This window comes from Babylonia areolata, chromosome 6 (assembly GCF_041734735.1).
Source record: "Babylonia areolata isolate BAREFJ2019XMU chromosome 6, ASM4173473v1, whole genome shotgun sequence".
NCBI classification, from domain to species: Eukaryota; Metazoa; Mollusca; class Gastropoda; order Neogastropoda; family Buccinidae; genus Babylonia; species Babylonia areolata.
This window is the reverse complement of record NC_134881.1, coordinates 38,574,976-38,596,876: the sequence shown is the minus strand read 5'-3', so window position 1 is coordinate 38,596,876 and position 21,901 is coordinate 38,574,976. Positions and strand designations below refer to the sequence as shown.

At 44.6% G+C, this 21,901-nt stretch overlaps 1 protein-coding gene across 2 annotated transcripts in view; it reads right to left on the bottom strand.

Moving 5' to 3' along the window:
• The window catches only part of LOC143282996 (SWI/SNF-related matrix-associated actin-dependent regulator of chromatin subfamily A containing DEAD/H box 1B-like), a 44,484-nt gene extending 22,810 nt beyond the window's left edge, over window positions 1-21,674 (bottom strand). Inside the window, exons 1-10 of one of the 2 annotated variants that reach the window (XM_076588971.1) lie at window positions 21,592-21,674; window positions 21,360-21,427; window positions 21,017-21,210; window positions 15,427-15,502; window positions 14,211-14,398; window positions 12,678-12,940; window positions 4,813-4,948; window positions 4,421-4,500; window positions 3,686-3,835; window positions 1,167-1,390 (exon numbers count right to left, since the gene is read on the bottom strand). In XM_076588971.1, coding sequence (XP_076445086.1) covers window positions 1,167-1,390; window positions 3,686-3,835; window positions 4,421-4,500; window positions 4,813-4,948; window positions 12,678-12,940; window positions 14,211-14,398; window positions 15,427-15,502; window positions 21,017-21,188 — 1,289 coding nt within the window. In that variant the 5' untranslated portion in view covers window positions 21,189-21,210; window positions 21,360-21,427; window positions 21,592-21,674. The remainder of the gene's footprint in view (window positions 1-1,166; window positions 1,391-3,685; window positions 3,836-4,420; window positions 4,501-4,812; window positions 4,949-12,677; window positions 12,941-14,210; window positions 14,399-15,426; window positions 15,503-21,016; window positions 21,211-21,359; window positions 21,428-21,591) is intronic. The other variant, XM_076588972.1, reaches the window with a different exon arrangement.
• Window positions 21,675-21,901: the final 227 nt, after the last annotated feature.

The window sequence follows — 21,901 nt, the reverse complement described above, 5'->3', positions numbered from 1 at the left end:
ACTCTAGAGGAGAGAAGGGAGACAGAAAGAACCCACAATGAAAACAGAAAGAACCCACAATGAAATCAACACAGATACTCTGAGGCAAGGAGGGAGACAGAAAGAACCCACAATGAAAACAGAAAGAACCCACAATGAAATCAACACAGATACTTTGAGACGAGGAGGGAGATAGAAAGAACCCACAACCAAATCAACACAGATACTCTGAGGCGAGGAGGGAGAGACAGAAAGAACCCACAAATCAACACAGATACTCTGAGGCGAGGAGGGAGAGACAGAAAGAACCCACAACCAAATCAACACATAGTCTGAGGTGAGGAGGGAGAGACAGAAAGAACCCACAACCAAATCAACACAGATACTTTGAGACGAGGAGGGAGATAGAAAGAACCCACAACCAAATCAACACAGATACTCTGAGGCGAGGAGGGAGAGACAGAAAGAACCCACAAATCAACACAGATACTCTGAGGCGAGGAGGGAGAGACAGAAAGAACCCACAACCAAATCAACACATAGTCTGAGGTGAGGAGGGAGAGACAGAAAGAACCCACAACCAAATCAACACAGATACTCTGAGGCGAGGAGGGAGAGACAGAAAGAACCCACAAATCAACACAGATACTCTGAGGCGAGGAGGGAGAGACAGAAAGAACCCACAACCAAATCAACACATAGTCTGAGGTGAGGAGGGAGAGACAGAAAGAACCCACAACCAAATCAACACAGATACTCTGAGGCGAGGAGGGAGAGACAGAAAGAACCCACAACCAAATCAACACAGATACTCTGAGGCAAGGAGGGAGACAGAAAGAACCCACAATGAAAACAACACAGATACTCTGAGGCGAGGAGGGAGACAGAAAGAACCCACAATGAAATCAACACAGATACTCTGAGGTGAGGAGGGAGACAGAAAGAACCCACAACCAAATCAACACAGATACTCTGAGGCGAGGAGGGAGAGACAGAAAGAACCCACAACCAAATCAACACAGATACTCTGAGGTGAGGAGGGAGACAGAAAGAACCCACAACGAAATCAACACAGATACTCTGAGGTGAGGAGGGAGAGACAGAAAGAACCCACAACCAAATAAACACATACTCTGAGGTGAGGAGGGAGACAGAAAGAACCCACAACCAAATCAACAGGCACTGACTGTGAGTTGAGGAGGGAGGGCTGGGAGGTGATCTGTCCGTCCTCCTGCTGACTGGGCCCCTGGTCAGGGGAGGACCTGAGGCGGCTGACGACGGACTCCATCTGGCCCGAGATGTGCTCGCACTGCTTCATCAGGCGCACCACCACGTTGCGCAGCTGGATGATCTCCTGACAGCCCTGCACCAGGGACAGCGACAGCTGCTTCGACCCTTGAACCTTCTCTATCTACACACACACAGTTCCAGTCTCTCAGGGAAGCATCACTGCATTTGGACAAATCCATATATGCTACACCACATACGCTATGCAGATGTCTACCTAATGCGGTAGTCAGGCCTTGAGTGCATGCATTTATATTTGTGCACCCATCAGAGTGGATTTCTTTAACAAAATTTGCCACAGGTCAACATATATGTTGCCATGGGTTCTTTTTTTAGCGCACCAAGTGCATGCTGCACACAGGACGTTGGTTTGTCGTCTCATCTGGAAGACTAGATGCTCAGTTTGATTTTCCAGTTTACATGTTTCAACATTTCACATACACGAAAGTACAGAATTACATGAAAAAGTTAAACACTTCAATAAAATAACAATTTGTTGCTTACAGACCAGCTATTCATGTAAGGCCATATTACCAGCATTGAAAAAAACTGTAAATACTGATCCCAAAGAACCTGATAAAATATATAAATAAAAATAAAGAAAGAAAAGAAAAGAAAAATATTGGGAAAAGAAAATTCAGCTTATGTGTCACATCCATGCACATAAACACAGGACATACCTCTGATATTGACCATTCCATCAATTTATCACCAAAGGATTAAAAAAAATTAAACCTGAACAAAAATATAACTAAACATGATACACACCAACACACATACACACACAAAAAATATATATATGTAACAACAGGCATACAAAACTGAAAAATTGCTCATGGGCACCTTACATATCCCAGGCACTAAAAAACAAATATGGTAAGATTGCCCAGTAATCAAGCTCGTAAAAAGACAAAAAATATTCAAGGCTGTCCAGAACATATACATGTGAAGGGACCAGCAAGGCAGAAAATAAGAAAGGAAGAGACAACAGAGTGAGTCAAAAAAAAAAAAAAAAAAAAAAAAGAGGAAATTTCTGGCACAGAATTTCCAGGTGGGGATGCTATTCATAACTGAAAGACCCCTTGTATCCCCATGGGCAATAACCATTCATTCACTGGGTATGATGGGCACAACAGCCGAGTGGTTCAAGCATTGGACTTTCAATTTAGGTTCAAATCTTGGCTGTGCCTGGTAGGTTAACTCACTGGAGATGTGCTGGCACTTCGGCACCGGCGCTCCGCCTGCTCAGAATGACGTGCCGTAGTGTAGGATTCGGCATCGCGTAATTTTTTTTCATACACTCAGCAGTGTTCAATTAAAGGGAAACTAATCAGGATGTCTTGAGGGATCAGTCTAGGGAAAACTGAGTTATTTCCCCTTGACCGTTGACTGGGTGAAAGGTCGATCTTTTCATAACCAAAATGGCAGCCGAGACGAATGTATTCCCTGCATGAGGCTGTCGAAATTGTGACAGAAGAAGGATCAGACATTGAACGTGACCTCCTTGACACTGGTGACGAATTCTCTGATGATTTTTCTGATGATGATGACATTCAGTTAGTACCAGATGATGATTTTGAAAGTGAGGACGAAACTTTGCTGACTGACCCCTACGATGCTGAGACAGAAATCGACAGTGACACTAGTGACGGCCATACTGCAAGACAGAATGTGTAAATAGTTTTTTTTCTCTTTTTTTCAAGTGATGGATTTGTATGGTTTTTCCTTTTCTCTCTTTCCAGTGTTGTGATCTTCTATTTTATTTTTGTTAACAGTTTGTTGTGCAACATTTGACTTCAAACTGATTCATGAGAATCAGGGAACCTTACTGTGTGAGAAAATCATCTTATGCTGCCTTGCGGATTAGCTGATGGATATGACATGCCTGGTGGGTACAGTATACCTATTTTTCTTTTTTTTTTTGTTTTTCAGTATTTATTGACATAATCTAAAATATTTTTAAAAATATTTAGCAGCATTTAATGAGAAAACTGTTTTAAAATGTTAAAAGAAGAGATGGTAAACTTTCTAGTTATATATAATTTGTATGTCTTTGTCTCTGTGTGAAAGTGTGTTGAATTTTTCAAATATGCCCATATTTGCCTGTCACAGTAAAACTGCATGCACTATTTAACTACGTCTGCATAGAGTTAATCAAGGACAGAGATTTTTCTGATCTCCCAGGTTAACAGATGAGCAGATATGCTAGTAGCTGAACCCCCTTCATGTGTACAGATTTGGAGAACATCAAATACACATGTTAAAGATCCCTGTAATCCTTGTCACTGAACATATCCATCATACACACCCCTGGCTGCCCAGGAACAACAGTCTACCCTCAGTCATCTTTGTTCCACTCCCCCAGCCTCTCTGCACTTACTTCATTTATTAAGACATCTTGCAATGGGAGGTCACTCACCAGGTTGTCCCAGGACCCAAAGGGACGCAAATCTACCAGAATTTCAGCCTTTTTGCGAGAGCAGCCGGGCAGGACTGTCAATTCTGCCAGAGTGGCCTCCTCCAGGAAGGACAGGATCAGCTCCTGTCTGCTGCTGCTGCGGTCATCATCCTGCACAGCGGCAACACACAATGCCAGGAAAGGATGAAGGTCTTATAGCCCTCTACAGCTATAAGGGGCAGTGAATGCATGCCCACTGTGTCTGAGGCTCAGCATAGCAAGGTGGGCCCCATCCTCTCCTTCCACTGTTTTAACCTTCCCCAACCAAAGTCAGGTACCCACTCACACCTAGGGGAGGTGAGGCAAACTGGAGTAAAATGCCTTTCTCAAGGGCACAACACACACTTTCTCAAGGGCACGGCAAGCCTCGAACCCTGATCACCGGTGGACACTGGATCAGAAGTATAATGCCTAACCGATTCTGCCATGCTGCCTCCTACAATGAACTGTGGCTTCTAATTACACACACATTATAGTTTTCATAATCTTTCTTATCATCATTCTTGCTACCCTTACTATTGCTACCATCTTATCAATGTTTCTAACATCTCACCAAGGTTTATAACATCACTGTTGATATCATCATCAGCATCAGTAAGCCACCATCTTTTTTTCCCAATAACAGAATATTCATGTTTCACCACCATCACTGTCAATTATCAGCAGTGAAATCAGCTGTCTGTTCATCACACTTACCACGCTGTCATCACTGTCCTCATCTTCCTCCTCATCAAAATCATCCTCTTCATCGGACAAGCTGAGTGATTCATGGTTCACTGAAAACATACCACTAGTTTAGAACATCAACAATCTGAACAAAATGATTGTTACATCAAAATAACCACAGGTTTTGCTTAATCTGAATGTACAGTAATTTGATATCAAGACATGAAATAACTTTTCGCTTTATAAACAAATGTCAACTGCCAACAGTTCACAGACCAGTGGGTTGAACTGTTCCAGATCTCCTTCAGTTCAGTTCACAGACAAGGTCAACTGCAATGAATGTATTTACCACATAAAGCACACTGATTAATAATCATTGCTTTTAAATCATCATGATGCTGATAAAGATGATGAAGTCTGACCGTGTTTGGAGGAGCGTGTGGCATGGGTGGAGGAGGCCTGGGGCTGGGTGGTCTCTGTGACCTTCACCTCTCTGGACAGCACCATCACCGCCTGGTCTGTGTTGCCATGGCAATCCTCCAGAGCTTGGCGCAGTCGCTGGGTGACACACACCACACCCACACAGTATTCAACACAGTTTCCCTGTCTGCAGAGAGGACACAAACTTAATCAGATATCTGTTACTTTTGCTGATTTCAGTGTGTCAAGAAGTAAACACTGTTCTAAAAAACATCCATCTTTAAATCAAGCTGCTCCTGGTTGTGCCTCCAAATGTACTTCAATTTTCAAATTAAAGTGAAAAAGTTTCAAAGTTTCATAACTTTTCATTGACATCAGGGCAGTGAATTCATATCCACTGAGTACTGGACTCAGCACAGGAAGGTGTGGCCCAACTCTCTCCTTCACTGTTTTAATCATCCTTAACTGGCCAAGTATCCATTGACACCTGGGTGGAGTGAGGAAAATCAGAGCCAAGTGCCTTTCCCAAGGACACAATACAACCCTGAAACAGGGCCTCGAACCCTGATCACAAGTGAACTCTGGATCAGAAAACTACTGTAAAATTCGGTCTATTAGCTGCAACTGTTCCACCAAACTTCGACCCCTGCGGCTAAAATAATGGTGCGGCTTGTTTATGGATTTTTCCTGATGTTGCGGGATTTCCAATGATGTGTTCAGGTCAAATTAAGTTGTTGCCGTCATTCTCCAGTCTATTTTTAGATTCACATTATGTTTCAATGCTTATGATGCAGCTTTCAAATCGAAGGTGATCAATCTGGCTATTGAAAAGGGAAACCAAGCTGTTGCCTACGAACTTGGACAATCTACAGTCATCAATGGCTTTCACAAAGTTGGACTCTTGAATGCAGCAGACGACAGAGAAGCCACCAGCTCCAGCCAGCAAGACTCGAATCCATCCAACAGTGAAAACGAGGCCAGGGTCAGCGATGCCATGGCAGAAGAAGCTTTTTAGTGACTTCAGTGGAAATGATGACGACGATGAATGAATAAATATGACTACCGGTAATTGTTAGTGTGTGTGTCAGTGTGTATCTTTGATGTAGCTGTACTTTATTTTTGTGTTGCTTTGTCACTGAATTGTGACTAATGTTGTGCTTTGCGCGCATCTGACAAGTTTCTATGCCTCTCGATTTTCTCACTTATTGTGATTAATTATCAGATGTTTTTGCACTTGGTGTTTTGTGCAACACTTGTGGCTTATAAACCATGGTGGCTTGTGTGTGTTTAAATTGCAGTTTTCTTAAAAAAAAATCAGTGGATGCGGCTTATATAACAATGCACTTAACAGTAGGAGGAGTTTGTATTATACTCCATGTTTGGTGTTACATATACTTACCATGTCAAACTGATGCAAACTAGGCCTATTGGTTTGCTCTGCTTGGCCAAATTTTGCGCGGCTAACAGTGAAAAGACGAGCAGTCTTGCCCCGGTCCGCTCTCAGCCAATCAAATGCCTCTAAAAGCTATAAGCGCTGAATCATTCCGTGGCCATTGAAGAAAATGCCCCATGAGAACCACGGCAGAGACGCGGGGACGGACAGGCGGGCATTCGAGTTTGACATGGTAAGTATATGTAACACCAAACATGGAGTATAATACAAACTCCTCCTTTTGGTGTCATATACTGTACCATGTCAAACTGATGCAGAATTTAAAGCAAATGGAGGAGGGCAACGCCTACTGGTTCGTATGGGGAGCCCTTGTAACCGAGACGGCAGTGTTAGCCGCGACAAAGGAAATCCCCTTGGAACCGTCAGCCCTGGTCATACGGAAATTCCTGAGGTAGAAGTTGATGAAGGGATTCTCAGACCGCCAGAAGGCTGCCTCCAAGACATGCTGCGGTGGCACTGAGTGCTGGAAAGCAGCCGAAGTAGCTATGGCCCGCACTTCGTGTGCTCTGGGATGAAGACAGCTGATATCCCTGTGTGCATGAGAGTAGGCTCTACGAATGACTTGGGAAACCCAGCAGGAAATGGTGCCTGCAGCAATGTCTTTCTTGTAATTCTCATTGAGGGAGATGAGCAGACGCCTCTGAGAAGAACGCCTATGGCGAGACCTATCCCAATAGTATTTGAGACACCGAACAGGGCAGAGATGCCTATCCTCATCCTCTTGGGCAAGAATATCAGACAAAGGTCTGACCCTCAGAGAGGGGAAGGGACCTCAGGGTCTTGGTTCTTAGCCAGAAACTCTGGAAGGAAACGAATAGTAATGGAACCATCTCTGTGGAAGGCCAGATCTTGTGGCATTCCACTAAGACCATGAATCTCGCTTCTACGACGGCCAGTGGCCAGCAACAGAAGGAAAGTCGTCTTGAGGGTGAGCAAGTCGAAAGGAATAGTCCCCAATGGCTCGAAGGGCTGTTTTCGAATGAAATCCGGCACCAGGAACAAGTCCCAGAGGGGCACTCTTCTGGGGTTTCTAGCTTCCTTCAGAGAGGCACCCCCAGCCACCTCTCTGAGCAGGAAATCTGCTTCAAAGGCGGGACCACCTAGCTGTTTGATTGTGGTACAGATGGCAGACCTGTACCCTCGCACAGAACTAGCAGACAGGATGAGAACCGAGGAGCAGTGAGCCAGAAAGTTGGCCAGGTTAGTAGGGTTAGTAGGGGGAATGCCCTGAGCTGTACACCACCGCAACCATTTCTTCCAGCGAAAGTCATACAAAGTCTCCGTTCCCTCCCTCCTTGCTCTGGTGACTATGGAGAGGAGGTCAGAGGAGGCACCCCCCTGGGTCAGCGCAGCCGACACAGAGGAGGACCGAGGGGTCGAAGACTTCAATGGTGATGCTGACAGTTCCGATCGCACAGCAGCCATGCGTGCAGGTGGAGCAGTTGAGGATTGGAATGAGGAATGCCCGAACGAGGCTGCCTCAGCAGATGAGATTTGGTTTCGAGTTCCAGGGGTGGAACATGTGTCAGGGACTGAAGGTCCGGAAACCAGGGCTGGGCTGGCCATTTCGGCGCAATGAGGATCAGCTGCGGGCATTCCAATCTGTCTTTCCGTATCACCTTGGACAGAATTGGAAAGGGAGGAAACGCGGAGGCAATCAGACTGCTCCAGTCTAGAGAGAGAGCATCCACTGCCCACACTTCCAGGTTGGCGACCGGAGAGACATAAGTGGGAAGTCTCTTGTTGAACTTTGTGGCAAAAAGGTCCACCATCGGCCGAAACCACCGTTCCCACACCCCCTGAAGGGTGTCCTTGTCCAGGGTCCACTCTGTGTGGATGACACTTTTGGACCTGCTGAGAGCATCTGCCAAGATGTTGGCTTTTCCTGCTATGTGTCTCGCTGAAAGTGCAATGCCCTTGCTGTGGCACCAACGGAGGAGAGCCTTGGTCCGCAGGGAGAGGTCTGCCGAGTGCGCTCCCCCCCGCCCCCCCTTTGTTCACATAACATGCAACCGTCGTACTGTCCATGAACAAGCGGATGGTCTTGCCAGTGGCCTCCCCCATGAAGTGCAGGAGAGCCCTGCGAACTGCCTCCAGTTCCAGAACATTGATGTGGCATAGGCACTCCTCCGGGGACCAAGTCCCTGCTGCATGGAGTGAGTCCATGTGGGCTCCCCAGCCCAGGGAGGAGGCGTCTGTGAAGAGTGCCACCTGAAGAGTAGGTGGGGCTATGGGCACCCCCTGTGTCCGAAGAGGGGTGATTAACCACTCTGATGTCACCTCGAGGAACCACTCGCCCAGACATATCTGGGTATCCCATGGCTGAGTGCTCTGGGACCAGCGTAACCTCAGTGCCCTCTGGAGAGGGCGCTTGAGAACCCTGCCCAGGGGAATGAGAGGTGCCATGGACTCCATCATGCCCAGGAGGGAAAAAAGTGTCCGCACTATTGCTAGGGAGGAACGGCGCAAGTAGCTGAGGAGGCCTGCCAGACGGTCCCAGCGATCTGGCGTTGGAGAGACTATCATGGACCGCGTGTCGAATTTCATCCCTAAGAAGTCGAAGGACTGACTTGGGGACAGATCGCATTTCTCCTGGTTCATGAGGAAGCCCAGTTGGGAGCAAAGGTCTAGAAGTCTGGCTGTATGACTCTGGCACAGGGCCTGCGACTGGGCCAGGATAAGCCAGTCGTCCAGGTACACACAGAGACGAATGGATTCCGAGCGGACGATGGACACCAATTCCCGAACCACCTTGGTAAACAGGAAAGGGGCAAGGGACAGACCAAATGGGAGGGCCGGGAACTGGAACACCTTGTCCCTCCACACGAACCTCAGGTACCGACGGGACGCTGAATGGATGAGGATATGAAAATAAGCATCTTTCAGATCGATAGAGGTAGCCCAATCGCCCTGTTGGATGGTCTCTCGAATCTGTGCCTGTGTGTCCATCTTGAATTTGATTTTGGGGAGGAATTTGTTGAGGGGGGACAAGTCCAAAACTGGTCTCCACCCTCCCGAGACCTTTGGAATCACGAACAACAGGCCGTAAAAACCGGGGCCCAGGTCCGAGAGTTGAGATATCGCCCCTATGAGGAGTAGGTGCGATATCTCTTTCTCTAAGACGCTCTCCTGCTCCGTCGAGCTGGGCACATAAGGAGGAGGAGTGGATCTTAGAGGGGGGTGGTCCTCCGCCCAAGGCAGCAAGTACTCCGACTCTAGCACCGATACAATCCCGTCGTTGAGTCCCAGAGCACGCCACTGATGTGCATGCCGGGACAAGTTTCCTACTTGGAGGGGCTGAACAACTGGCGGTGCTGAATCGGGGCCCAGTCATTGGGGGTGCTGCCTTCTGGCCTTGGGCATGGCCGGTCGGCTTGGACGGACATAAGGTGGTTTATTCCTCTGCCGCTGATTCTTCACACGCCGCTTTGACTTAGGTGGCGTGGTATATGGAGGGGCCCTGGTGGCCGGTCTCTTCAATGGCACAGAACCCTGGAGCCCCTGGGAGGTGTGGGCCAAATATGAGGCCACCTCCCTGTTTGTCTCTGCCCTGTGGCTGACAAAATGGGGCGCATACTGGCCGAAGAGGGAGTGCTGCTGTGCTGGGATGGACCGCAGGGCAGCCCTCTCCTCCACAGGAATGTTAGAGAGGCGGAGAACGGCATCACGCCGCGCTAGCACAGTATTGAAGTGAAGGCTGGTAGCTGTGTCTGCAGCTGCCGTGAGACCAGATGCTACCCTATTGCCCAAAGCGTTTAACCTCTGGTCGGTGAAGAGGCCAGGCGGGACAGAGGAAGGAGACCCCGTGTCCTGATTAACCGGACGCTGTTCCCACAGCTCATTGGCCCTGTGGAGCAACGCGTCGAAGAAGGTATAAGCCGTGGAAACCTCGAGGAGGCAGCGGCAGGCCAATTTGTCCCACTCTGCTAACGTTTTAAAGGATAGGGTAGCTGAAGTGGGGAAGGTGGTGCGCTGTGAGACCAACATCCTGTCCTGCGCGGAGGGCTCTGCTTCCCTGTAGGCAGGGTGGTCCTGTGTGTACCAGGACAACACCCCTCCCTTGGAGGAATCTTTAAGGAACTTTCCCGGGGAAAAAGCGCCCGGGGCAGAGAGGGACTCCCTGCCTGGAGGAGGGATGGAAGCAGCACCCCTGACAGTGCGGGCTGGCTTATTAAGCCATTCCTGCACCATTTCTGGCACTCTGAGTCGCCTTGTGGTTCTGGAGTTAGAGTCACATGGCGTAAGGAGGGTCAAGGGTAACAAAGTAGCCTGAGGGACTGATTCGGCATGCGTGACCCTATTGGGGAGGGTCAGTTCCAGCTCGGCAAAGTCCGAGTTTGGTTCAGGCTGGTCCCTAGGGAGGCGCGGGCTCAATCTGTCCCCCTGGGATGTGGGCGAAGAGTGCTCATCCGCTTGTTCGTCCTCATCTGAAGACAGGGGCTCCCACTCTTGTTCGCAGTCCATCCCCTGCTGGGTGCCATCCCAAGTGGATGTACCCACTGGGGCGTCCTGTGAGCTGTGGTCAGCCCAGCGGGATGAGCTGGGATGATCCCGAGCCGGGACCATGGCCGCCGCTGTTATGTCCATGACGCCTGAAGCGGGTGGGGAGCGTGTGGACCGTAGGTCCAACCATGCTTGGGATGGTGGGTGCCACACCTTCTCAGAGAGGGCGTCCCTGGATGCAAGAGGGACCCACGAGTGCTGTGCGGGGACAAACACCCACTCATCTTCCTGTAGGACCGAGGGCTGGGTAGGTGGGAAGTGCAGGCTCCCCCGGGCCGAGCAGGGCCCCTTAGCAGCCGTCGGTCCTGACAAGGAGGCCGTTGTGACCATGGAGGTAACCTGTGGGTTGACAGAGGACCGATTTGTGGACAGAGTGGCAATATTGGTTGAGGAGCTCGACCTGACCAACAAGAAGTCGATCCCACTTGTCGGGGCTGTGTGTGTCACCCTGTGAGATGTGCTGGGTTGGGTCCAGTGGGGAGCGGACAAGGTGTTGGCCCCTGGTACTCCCGGCAACCCAGTGTGCACCATAGGTGCGCCCCAGTACGGGTAGAATGGGGGAAACCACCCGTGGGCACCAGCCATACTGTGACCCAAACCCCAAGGGTCACTGGCACCTTGACCTCCATGAAGGGAAAAACCTGGCCAAGTCGGAGGGAGGTCAGGTCCGACTTGGGTGTCAGTCTCGCCCGAAGACGAGTGGGCTGACTGCCAGGAACCGCCTGACACGCGCGGGCCTCCCCCAGCAGGGGAGACCGGCCGGATAGCGGGAAGACCTGCAGAGCAGGTTGCCACGCGCCCCGAATCCCCTCCCGTGGGGAGACTGGGGTGGTTTGGCCTGGGGTGGGCAAAGTAGAGATCCCCCCCCCCCCCCCGGAACCAAATTTTTCTTCCCCCCCAGAAGGAGGTGGGGGAGGGGGGTCGACAGAGAAGGGAGGAGGGGGAACAACAACGGGGCCCGTGAGGGCTGTCTCCAAGTGGGGACCCGGGTAACAGCCGGGCGCGGCCTCCCCTTGGGAGTTCGCGCCTAGCTGTGAGTCCCCACCGCCAAGAGAGGACTTGCCACTCCCCCTTCTCCCTGCCTCGCGCTGGGACACCTCGGGAGGCGACGCTCGTACCTCTTTCCACCCAGTCCCCTTCATGACCGTTTTACTGGTATGAAAGTCGCCTCCGCAATCAGCGTCTAAAGACGCATCGCCGCGGTCCGTATCGGGAGGAATCATGAGCTCTGGGCCTGGGAGAGTCTCTTGCCGAGTCTCAGTCCCAGCATCATGATCCCTGCCTTCGTGGTATGGCACACGAGGCATGGAACCCGCGCTTAGGCACCCAGCGAAAATCCGACCCCCAACAGAGAAAGGAAAGACAGGATCGACTTAGAGGTAGAGAAAAACGAACGAATCAAGGGTGCTGAGTCGAATCGAGTACACAGAATTTAAGAATACAATACAGACAAGCCGCATGCAGCAAAATAAGGCCAAATGAATACGCTTAATGGCCAAAAAAAGTGTAAGACGAGACAGAGCGTAAACCTGACAAGATGGCGTGGAGAGCCTTGGCCAAAGGAATGATTCAGCGCTTATAGCTTTTAGAGGCGTTTGATTAGCTGAGAGCGGACCGGGGCAAGACTGCTCGTCTTTTCACTGTTAGCCGCGCGAAATTTGGCCAAGCAGAGCAAACCGATAGGCCTAGTTTGCATCAGTTTGACATGGTACAGTATATGACACCAAACCAAATTTTACTGTAATGCTTAGCTGTTTCTTCCATGACGACACACATAGGATCATGCCAACTTCACACTACAAGAAAAACAAATTGTCCAACATGTCTATCCACAAATACCATTAAGTAAGCTTCACATGCAAAGAAAGACAAAAGTAGGGTGGCTTACACAATGTTGACCCATGGTCTCACCTCAGGAAGAAGGGCAGGAAAAGCCCCCTGAAGGAATTGGATGCTGGTCTCCTGTGAGGGGGAGAGAGAAGAGCTGTTGGTTCTCTGAGTGTCTGTCAGGGAGCAGCTCTCTGTGTGCTGCTGGGAGCTGGGCTGTGACAATGGGGGGAGGGTCTTCTGGGAGTCTGGAGTGTCGGCGGAGGACATGTGGAGGCGTTTTGCCTGACTCCCTTCTGCATCATCTCTGTCCATGTCTTCATGACTTCTCTTGACCGCTGTGTGACCTGAACACACGTCTCTTCATTTCTCATGTCTTTCTCACAGCACAACACTTACCTTAAACATTTATTATATCTTTGTTGCTTATGCTGACCACATACATCCACATCAGGGCTGAAAAACAGTAAACATCAATCCCATCGAACCTGAAAATACCTGGAAAAGAACCTGAAAATACCTGGAAAATAAGATTAAGCACAAATACAGTCATATTCATACACATAAACCTATATGCCTCTAACAATGACCATTCCATCAATTTTTTGTAGGATTAAAAAAATAAAACCAGAATATGAACATAACTTATAATGCACAAAATATATATAATGACAAGCATGCAAAACCAAATTGCAAATAGGCAACTAAAAAGTCCTTTCAGCAAACCCCCCATGCCAACCCCTCCCCCCCACCCAAAATGTAGTAAGAATGCCTGATTATCAAATCTAGAAAACTAACAATATCAAAGGCTTTGTAGAAAGAAATACAAGTGAATGGACCTGAAAAGCAGAAAGTAAGAGATGAAAAAAGGCCAAAAGCAAAGAGATCAACAGAAAAGGGGAAAATTCCAGCACATCATGTCCAAAAGTTGGGGATATTATTCATATTACCTTCATAAATACTGGTAAAAACTTTCTCAACATAATACAATGTACAAGTGTTCCAGTTCCCCTCTGCTCTTTCAAGGATATGGAAATAGACCTCTCCACTGGAGGGGCTAGGCTCCACCTGGCAAGTGAAGAGAAAAACAACACCTGCATGGGGTTGGCAACATGCTTTCATCCTCATTTTACAGTTTTCTTGCCTTGTATCTGGCTTTGGAAATGGAAAGATAATGTCACTCTAACAACGTCAGTCAACTCATATTCTTCCCACTATGTGCAAGTCTTCACATGTACTGCCCTCTCAGCCAGGCCAGAAGTTTGCCAGGCCTCGCTAGGCTAAGCTGGCACTGACCATGTGGTCATCTATTTATAAGGTGACGTGATATGATGAGCTGCATGCAAACAGCAAGGATGACTGACAGGGGTGAAAAGATATTTTGCACACACAAACCAAGTACACAGGCCTGACAGAGGAAACTGATTACAATACCCAGTATTGGTAAAATGACATGCCTCCTGTACTCCACACCCCACCATTAACTTCTTTTTTCTCTCCTCTCAACCACTTTTACATCTTCCCCACCCCCACACCAACTGTGTGTGAATAGACAATCTATCAATAATCCAGTGAGAGGACAGGTCTGTTTATCAATAAACAGACAACTACCATCACCTTTCAGTAAATATTCCACACCCGCCTCCAGACTGCCAGCCCGACAGGCAGCCGCCACGGCGGCTTTGACGTGGAGAGGAGTGGAGGAGGGAAACATGCGGTGAAGCTGGTTCTCCCACTGCACCGCTTTAGTTGGCTGGGCACCGTCACTCTGTGGGGTCTGCACCGCCCTGGTGCCGCTCACTCCCCTGCCACACACATCAGTGCCACAGACATCATCTCTCTTCCATTCATCAGTCACAGCCACTTTCATTATTACGTATCTATATGTCAACAGGGCCAGAAAACCAAGAGGAGATCTACTCTAAAACAACAGCATAAAAATCAAAGCAACAGAAAAGCAGTATTTTCATTGCTTACTTTCCAGTTGGCAGGAATACTATCTTAACATTTAATTTATTCTTCTTTTTTCTTTTTCTTTTTTTAATGCTGTTGGTGCACTCAGGAGATATGCAGTGCAATAATGCTGCTTTCCTGTCCATGAGTTTTAATAAGCAAAAAGGGCAAAACAATCCAGCAACAGACTTTTTTCTCACTTGTACACTGTTATCATATTACATTCTGTGTCAAGAGCTCCCTGTGAACTGACAACTGAGTGTGCACTCATAGAGATTGTGGGTGAGTAACTTGTGTCTCAAACCCTTCTTCCAGTTCTAGCGCACCAAGACTGGTTTGTCTTGTTACCAAGGGATATATATATATATATATATATATATATATATATATATATATATATATATATATATATATATTTATGGCCATCGGTGTTGCCTGTGACCTTCAACATACAAACAGCGTCCCTAAACACATGAGTCATTGAGTGTGTTCACGGAGACCCCGAAACAAGAAACTGGGAGATGATGATGATGTCCGAGAGAAAATAATAACATCCAATTTAAAGGAGAAAAAATCAACAACAAAAAACATTAAAAAAAAAAACACACACAAAAAACAACCAACTTTAATTATTATTCAATAAAATTTACACTTTACTTATAATTCTGTAATCACTTTACAACATGCACCCTAGATTCTAGAACACTCCCTTCAGAAACAAAATTTTACTGCTTATTTTTCTGATGTGAACCTCTTTTAACCTTCATTGCTTGAAAATGACTTGATCTGGAGCAATGAGATTACTGACTTTCACTTGGAATGAAATTGGTGAACAAGAATGAAGGGAACACAGCAATGCTGGATCCCATTATGTCCTCACACAGCAGCTTGAGAAGTCTGCTCTCCATTGGATGGATCACCTGCCATACCACAAGGCTTGGAAGATGCAGCAACTCCTGAAAAAGTCTCACATCATCAGTCTGTTTCAACATCTGTTTTATACATTGCATCAAAATCTACTGGTACTATATGTGATTGAGTACACACCTGAATGAGAGTGGATGGAAACGAAAAACAATTCCTTCCATGAGTTTACAGGTCAAAAACATCTTTGATTTCTGGAGTATTAAACTTCGCAAAATTCATCTTAAGATTACAATAATATCCATTCATTTATTCATTAGATATTAAAGCTCTATTTGATATCTATATACAGGGTTTGAATTTAGCGGCTGCCCGGGCGCAAATGCTATGAAAAGTTGGCTCAGGCACGCAAATTTTCTGTCAAGAGTGCTCAGATAGCACTCAAAAATTGATAGAGGTGAAAGAAAATGAATCAAAAGGCACACCAAGAAAGCAGGCTCGAACGCGGTCAATCGAAATGTAAAGTGTCCTCTGCTACAGTTCACTTCGCGGAACAGCATCTTTGCGTGTGCGCGATCAGACGTTGAAGTTCATGGTGCATTAGCAACGAACGATGTTTCCCATCTTCAATGTTAAAAGAAAGGCTACCGAAACAGAGACGAAAGCTCAGGATGACAAAAAGAATAAACAGCAGGAGTACAAATCAAAGCGCCAGCACCTGTACAATGAAGCCTGGCAGAAAGACTTTCCTTGACACATTTTATTTCATTTTATTATGCTGGCGCCCAAAACCACAAGTGGGCACTCAGATGTTTTGTCCAGAGTGTGCTACTGGCACTCAAAAAAGAGAGTTAAATTCAAACCCTGATATATCTGTTGCTTTTGTTAAAATCCAGAATCATGATAAGAAGTAAATGACAAACTAGAATACATAACACTGATCAATGTTCTGTGTCCAGTTCAGTAAAATCAGTTTACTAATCTGCTACCTGCACCTTCACCATATGTAGTTTCTAAACTTACTAGTATACAATAAATACATACATCTTTTTTTTCAATCTGCAAAAGGATTTTAATAGCCCTTTGCTGCACATCTTCTATCTGTATTCACTATATATGTAGACCCACAAATAAACAATGTTCTCTATCTAATTTGTGCATTTTCATGTTCAGAAAGGAAATAGGCCACATCATTTTTAGTTTCAAAAATGGAATGGCAATAACTTTTGGCATTTCATTCAACTTTTTTCTTAAAAAAACAACAAAAAACATTAGTTATTAATCAGCATGCTTTGCAAGGTGACTTTGGAATTGAACAAAACAAGGAATGATCTTCTTCAGGAGGTGTATAAAGCTGCATATAAATACTTTATAATTTATATCTGTGGACAATTATTCTTATATGGAACTGGATCACTTGTCATGGAGGAATGGTTCACGACTTGTACTAGTAGTACTATAGCCAAGATATCTGAGGAGTCCACAATGGAAAAAAAACTGCGGTCATATATAACAGATTAGGATAAAATAAAATAGAATAGAACAGAATAAATCTTTATTACCAAGTGTACCGGGGTCACAAGGAATATTAGGGGGGGTGGTGGGGGGGGGGGGGGAGTTGTACATAAAAAGGGTACAAACATAAATTGAAAATCATAAACATAAATTGAAAATCATACACAAACACAAATACAGTAGAATTTAGGATACATATGTGTGCATATCAATACAAGTACACACACACACACACGTTTGAACAGAAGCCGCATATTACATTTGGATGGGGCTGGTGACTTGATCTTCAGGTAAATGGTTGTTGATTGCACTATTCTATTTAATCATACTGGATTTGATTGACAAGCAGGGCACTGACTGCTTTGGGGAAAAGCTACTGGCAGAGCCAATGGTTTTCGACCTTATACTTCTGTACCGTCAACCAGAGGGGAGCATCTTGAAAATCCCAAAAGCTGGATGCGATTCGTCCTGGCTGATTGATTTTGCTTTTTTGAGTAGCTGCTTACGATATATGTCGTCTAGAAAAGGTAGATCAACCCCGGTGATCTTGGTGACTTCTGCCTTGGAAATGTTTTTGTACCAAACAGTCATAGCGTAGGTTAACACACTTTTAATGACTGCTCAGGAGAAATCAACCATGATTTCTTTTTTAATTCTGAACTTTTTGAGATGCTGAAGAAAGTACAGGTGCTGTTGTGCTTTTTTAACAATTTTTTTCTGTATTTTTCTCCCATTTCAAATCATTGGAAACGATCAATCTGAGAAATTTAAATTCGCTGATGATCTCTATTTGCTTGTTTTTAATGACCAGTGGTAAGGGGTCAGATCTGGTCTTCCTGAAATCTAAAATCAATTCTTTTGTTTTTGATACGTTGAGTTCTAAGTTGTTTTGATCACACCAGCTGACAAATTCTAGTACTTCTTCCATATATTTTGACTCATCACTGTTCGTAATCAGCCCTTCTAGAGTAGTATCTTCAGCAAACTTGACCATGGTGTTACATTCATCTTGAGTTGCAGTCATGAGTGAATATTGAGTACAACAGTAGGGTGCCGATGTTGAGAATGCATGTGGAGGAGGTGAGGTCGCCAACTTTAAAAACTTGTGGTCTGCATATTAGAAAATCTAGGATCTATGCACAAACTGATTCAGGCAGCGAGAGGTCTTTCACTTTGAAATATAGTTTTGATGGTACTATTGTGTTGAACACAAAGCTGTAGTCAATGAAAAGGATCCCAGCATAGCTGTTAGGATTTTCGATGTCTGAGGATGTGGTAGAGAACTATGCTAAGGGCATCTTCAACTGATCTGTTAGCTCTACAGGCGAACTGAAAGGGATCAAAAGATGGAGGAATGCAGGTTTTTAGGAATTTCAGAATCAAGCGTTCAAATGTTTTCATGACGACTGATGTCAACAGTCAAGGCAACTGGACGATAATCATTAAGACAACTAGGCTGTGATTTCTTTGGAACAGGAATGATTGTTAATTTCTTAAAGCAGTGCCGCACCACACATGACTGAATGGACATGTTAAATATGTCAGTGAAGACACTAGATAGTTGGACTGCACACTTCCTCAAAAAGGCCTGGTGAGATGTTGTCAGGGCCAGCGGCTTTTCTCATTTTCAGATGACTGAAGTGGCGTCTGACTTCATTCTCTTGTACTATGAAAGGGGGAGTGGGTGTGATTTTGGGTGCAACCACGTCAGAAGTAGACAGTGGTTTGTCAAATCTGGAGCAGAGTGTGTTGAACTTGTCTGGAAGAGTTCTGTCAGTGCTGTCAGCTGTCTGGTGGGTAATTTTGTAATCAGTGATGTTCACTATCAGGCATGCAATTGCTAAGTCTCTTCATTACACAGAATTCAAATAAACCCTGGTTGCTGTTTTCGAAGAGTTTATATAGAGTCCTCAAATCTTTCTCTTATCTCCCTTATTTTTTTCCAAAGTATATATATATATATATATATATATATATATATATATCCTTGCAAAGTCATTTTGTACAGACAAAAGATTTGTGTAGTTGTTGCCTGCACTTGTTTTGTCCACTATCAATCATGTTGTTTGAACTTCATTTGGTCAACCAGTGGTGGATGGTATCTCTTCAGAGATCTATAGATCCAAATAAAGGTGACAATACCTAATACTTTCTCTGTGACAGTGCTTGTTTGCTTGACAATGCTTGGCTGAGCTGAGCTAACCATTCAAGCTTTACAGTCATTTGCGACCTCCTTTGCATACTTTTTGAATGGCTGTTTGGACTCCCAAGCAAAAGGTGTAAAGATAAATTATCTTTGACATATTCCATTTGTTACTGTAATATAGATTTCTGTTTTCACAAGATATTTTTTGTCTGGTTTTCCTCTTTTCATTTATCTCATCCTTTAGGGACAACTTTGGGAACTCACTGAATTCTGCTTTGATAAAATCAAGAACACCACTCAACAGTGACTGGTCTTTCTCGATCACTTAGGAAATCATTTCATTGTCTTTCCTGAGATATCTGACAAGTTCATAGGAGATGAAACTGCAGTTATATCATTATCATCAGACATGCAATTGGATCTCTCCCTCAGAGAGAATTCAAATTGCCCCAGTTACTGTCTTCCAAAGGTTCATATTGTCTGCCAACTTTCTCTTCCTCCCCTATGTCATTTTTCTTTCTTTTCTTGCTTTTGTCCTCTTTCAGTCTTATATATATATATATATATATATATATATATATATATATATAATAATAATGAAAATAATATTATCTATGATAAAGCTTAAGACAAGGTTTAGAGTCTGTCAGTAACTCTCACTCCAAATGCGAATGTCTTGACTTGCCATGGTATGAGTGTGCATGAAACTTAACTATGTGGCAAAAAAGAAGAGAAAAGAAAAAAAGAGAATAAAGCTCAGATACAAATAAACAAGCAATAACCCCCCCCCCCCCCCCAAAAAAAAACAACAACAACAACAACAACAAAAAACAAAAACAAAACAACAACAAAAAACAAAAACACCACCCAACAACAACAAACAAACAAACAAACAAAAAAAAAAAATCTAGAAGTCAAGCTATGGATTGACTGACAAAATGCCATCATAATCATCTCTTAATAATTACAGTTGATATAAAGATATATATCCTTTCCATCTCAGCAGGATTATACTCAAAGTAATATGGTACTAATTTGGCAGCAGTGCAGATTGGGCCACTGTTATTCCTGCCTTTTGATTCACTTACCTGTAGTAAAATCAGGTTAAGAATCCTTTGTTTTGACTTTTAAATGTCTTCAGTATTTTGTAGTTAAATGGTGTTTAAATCTATCAAATTGTTTTAAAATAACCTCTGTATATTTTGTGCTACCCACTGAAAGTTAAAAAAAATTGTTGTTTTTCAAATCATTAAGCTCACCAAGGCATGGAAATCCCAAGATTTCATTTGTCCATTGGTTTTATTATGTTGCAAAAAAAATACTGCACCACATATCCAAATTGCACACAAATCCACCAACTAGTTCAAAAGTTACAGATATTTTATCATTTTCCATGTTGCTTGCTTGTCTGTCGTGTGCCATTTTGAGCATTTTGATTACTTTGAATCCTAAAAAATTCTCTTCTTGGAACAGCCCAGAAAAAATTTGAGTTAGAATATATACACAAATGGTCTGAAATATGTATATTCAATCACACATGCACTATTTGTTAGCCAACAACATTTGGTCAAACTACCATCACCATGGAAATTTCACCTTGTTGAACTTACAAAATTTGTCATTTTTGAAGGACCCTACCTTTTGAAAGGTAAATACAAAAGACATATAATTAGCATTGTCAGCTCTTTGTATACTGCAGATTAATTTCTCCAACTGTCAAATCTACTGAATGCATGTTCTCCTTGTGGTTGGGGCTTAAAAATGGCTTCTTTTTTTAAGCTAGTGGAAAATGAAAATGGTAACGAACTTTAAAAGGCTGTATGTAATTCTGGAACAAGTTAAGATATCAGCAAAAACGTTTTTGCTATTTACTTGTCTTAAAAAGTTCTACATGAAAATTGGAATTTCATGTTATGCATCTGTACTTAAAATTCTACCTACTTACCATTTACATCAGCACACGATTTAGCTGAAGCCGCGACTCCACCACCACCATTCTGAGTTCCCTGCTGACTCTGACCACTTGTCCCTGAACTGGGGCTGTGCTTCAGTTGGTCAGCTGGCCGTCTGTTGAAGCGGTACTTCAGCAGAGAACTCAACGACCCGTTCTCTGACATTGTTACTGTCGTATTCTCCGATCTATAATTCAAACAAAACAAATATCAAAATTTGACATCGAGTTCAACTTGATGTGTGAAGTTCATTTTTCATCTGGTTAAAAGCAGCCATAAATTATAATTCCTCTCATCTAAAAGAAAGAAAAAAAGGAAAACTGCTCTGATACATACCACATGTGGTTAAATTTGAGAAACGGCTCGCACCAAAGAAGTCCAGTTGAAAATGACGAAGATTGAAACTGAAGATAAGAAAGAAAAAGAAAAGAAAAAAGTTGTTAATTTTAGAGCCTTTGTTTAGATATGTTTTCACCGATAAGAAGGAAATAAATAATACCATCATCAGCGCTAACACATCAGAGAAAACAAACACAAAAGAATTTACACAATGCAAGATAATCCGTACCCAAAACACCAAATACACTCCTTTCAAATAATTTTCCTTGCCTCGTCGGCGGCTATCGCAGCCATTAGGCTACAACATTGGTGATTTTTCATATGAAAGAGCTCACGTCATTTACTTCCCTTGTATGCTTGGGCTGTAATGAATAAATGCATTTACCGCTCTTTCACAGGCGCTTGTCTTTATCACATGTTTAAAGGTAACTTCTTTGTTGGTTGGTTGGTTTGTTTTTCCATGACAGGACTAGTATCAGTTTGTTGCTGGTTCTGTAGTTGGCGCATACTGAATATTTCAAAGTTTCCAGTGACCCACC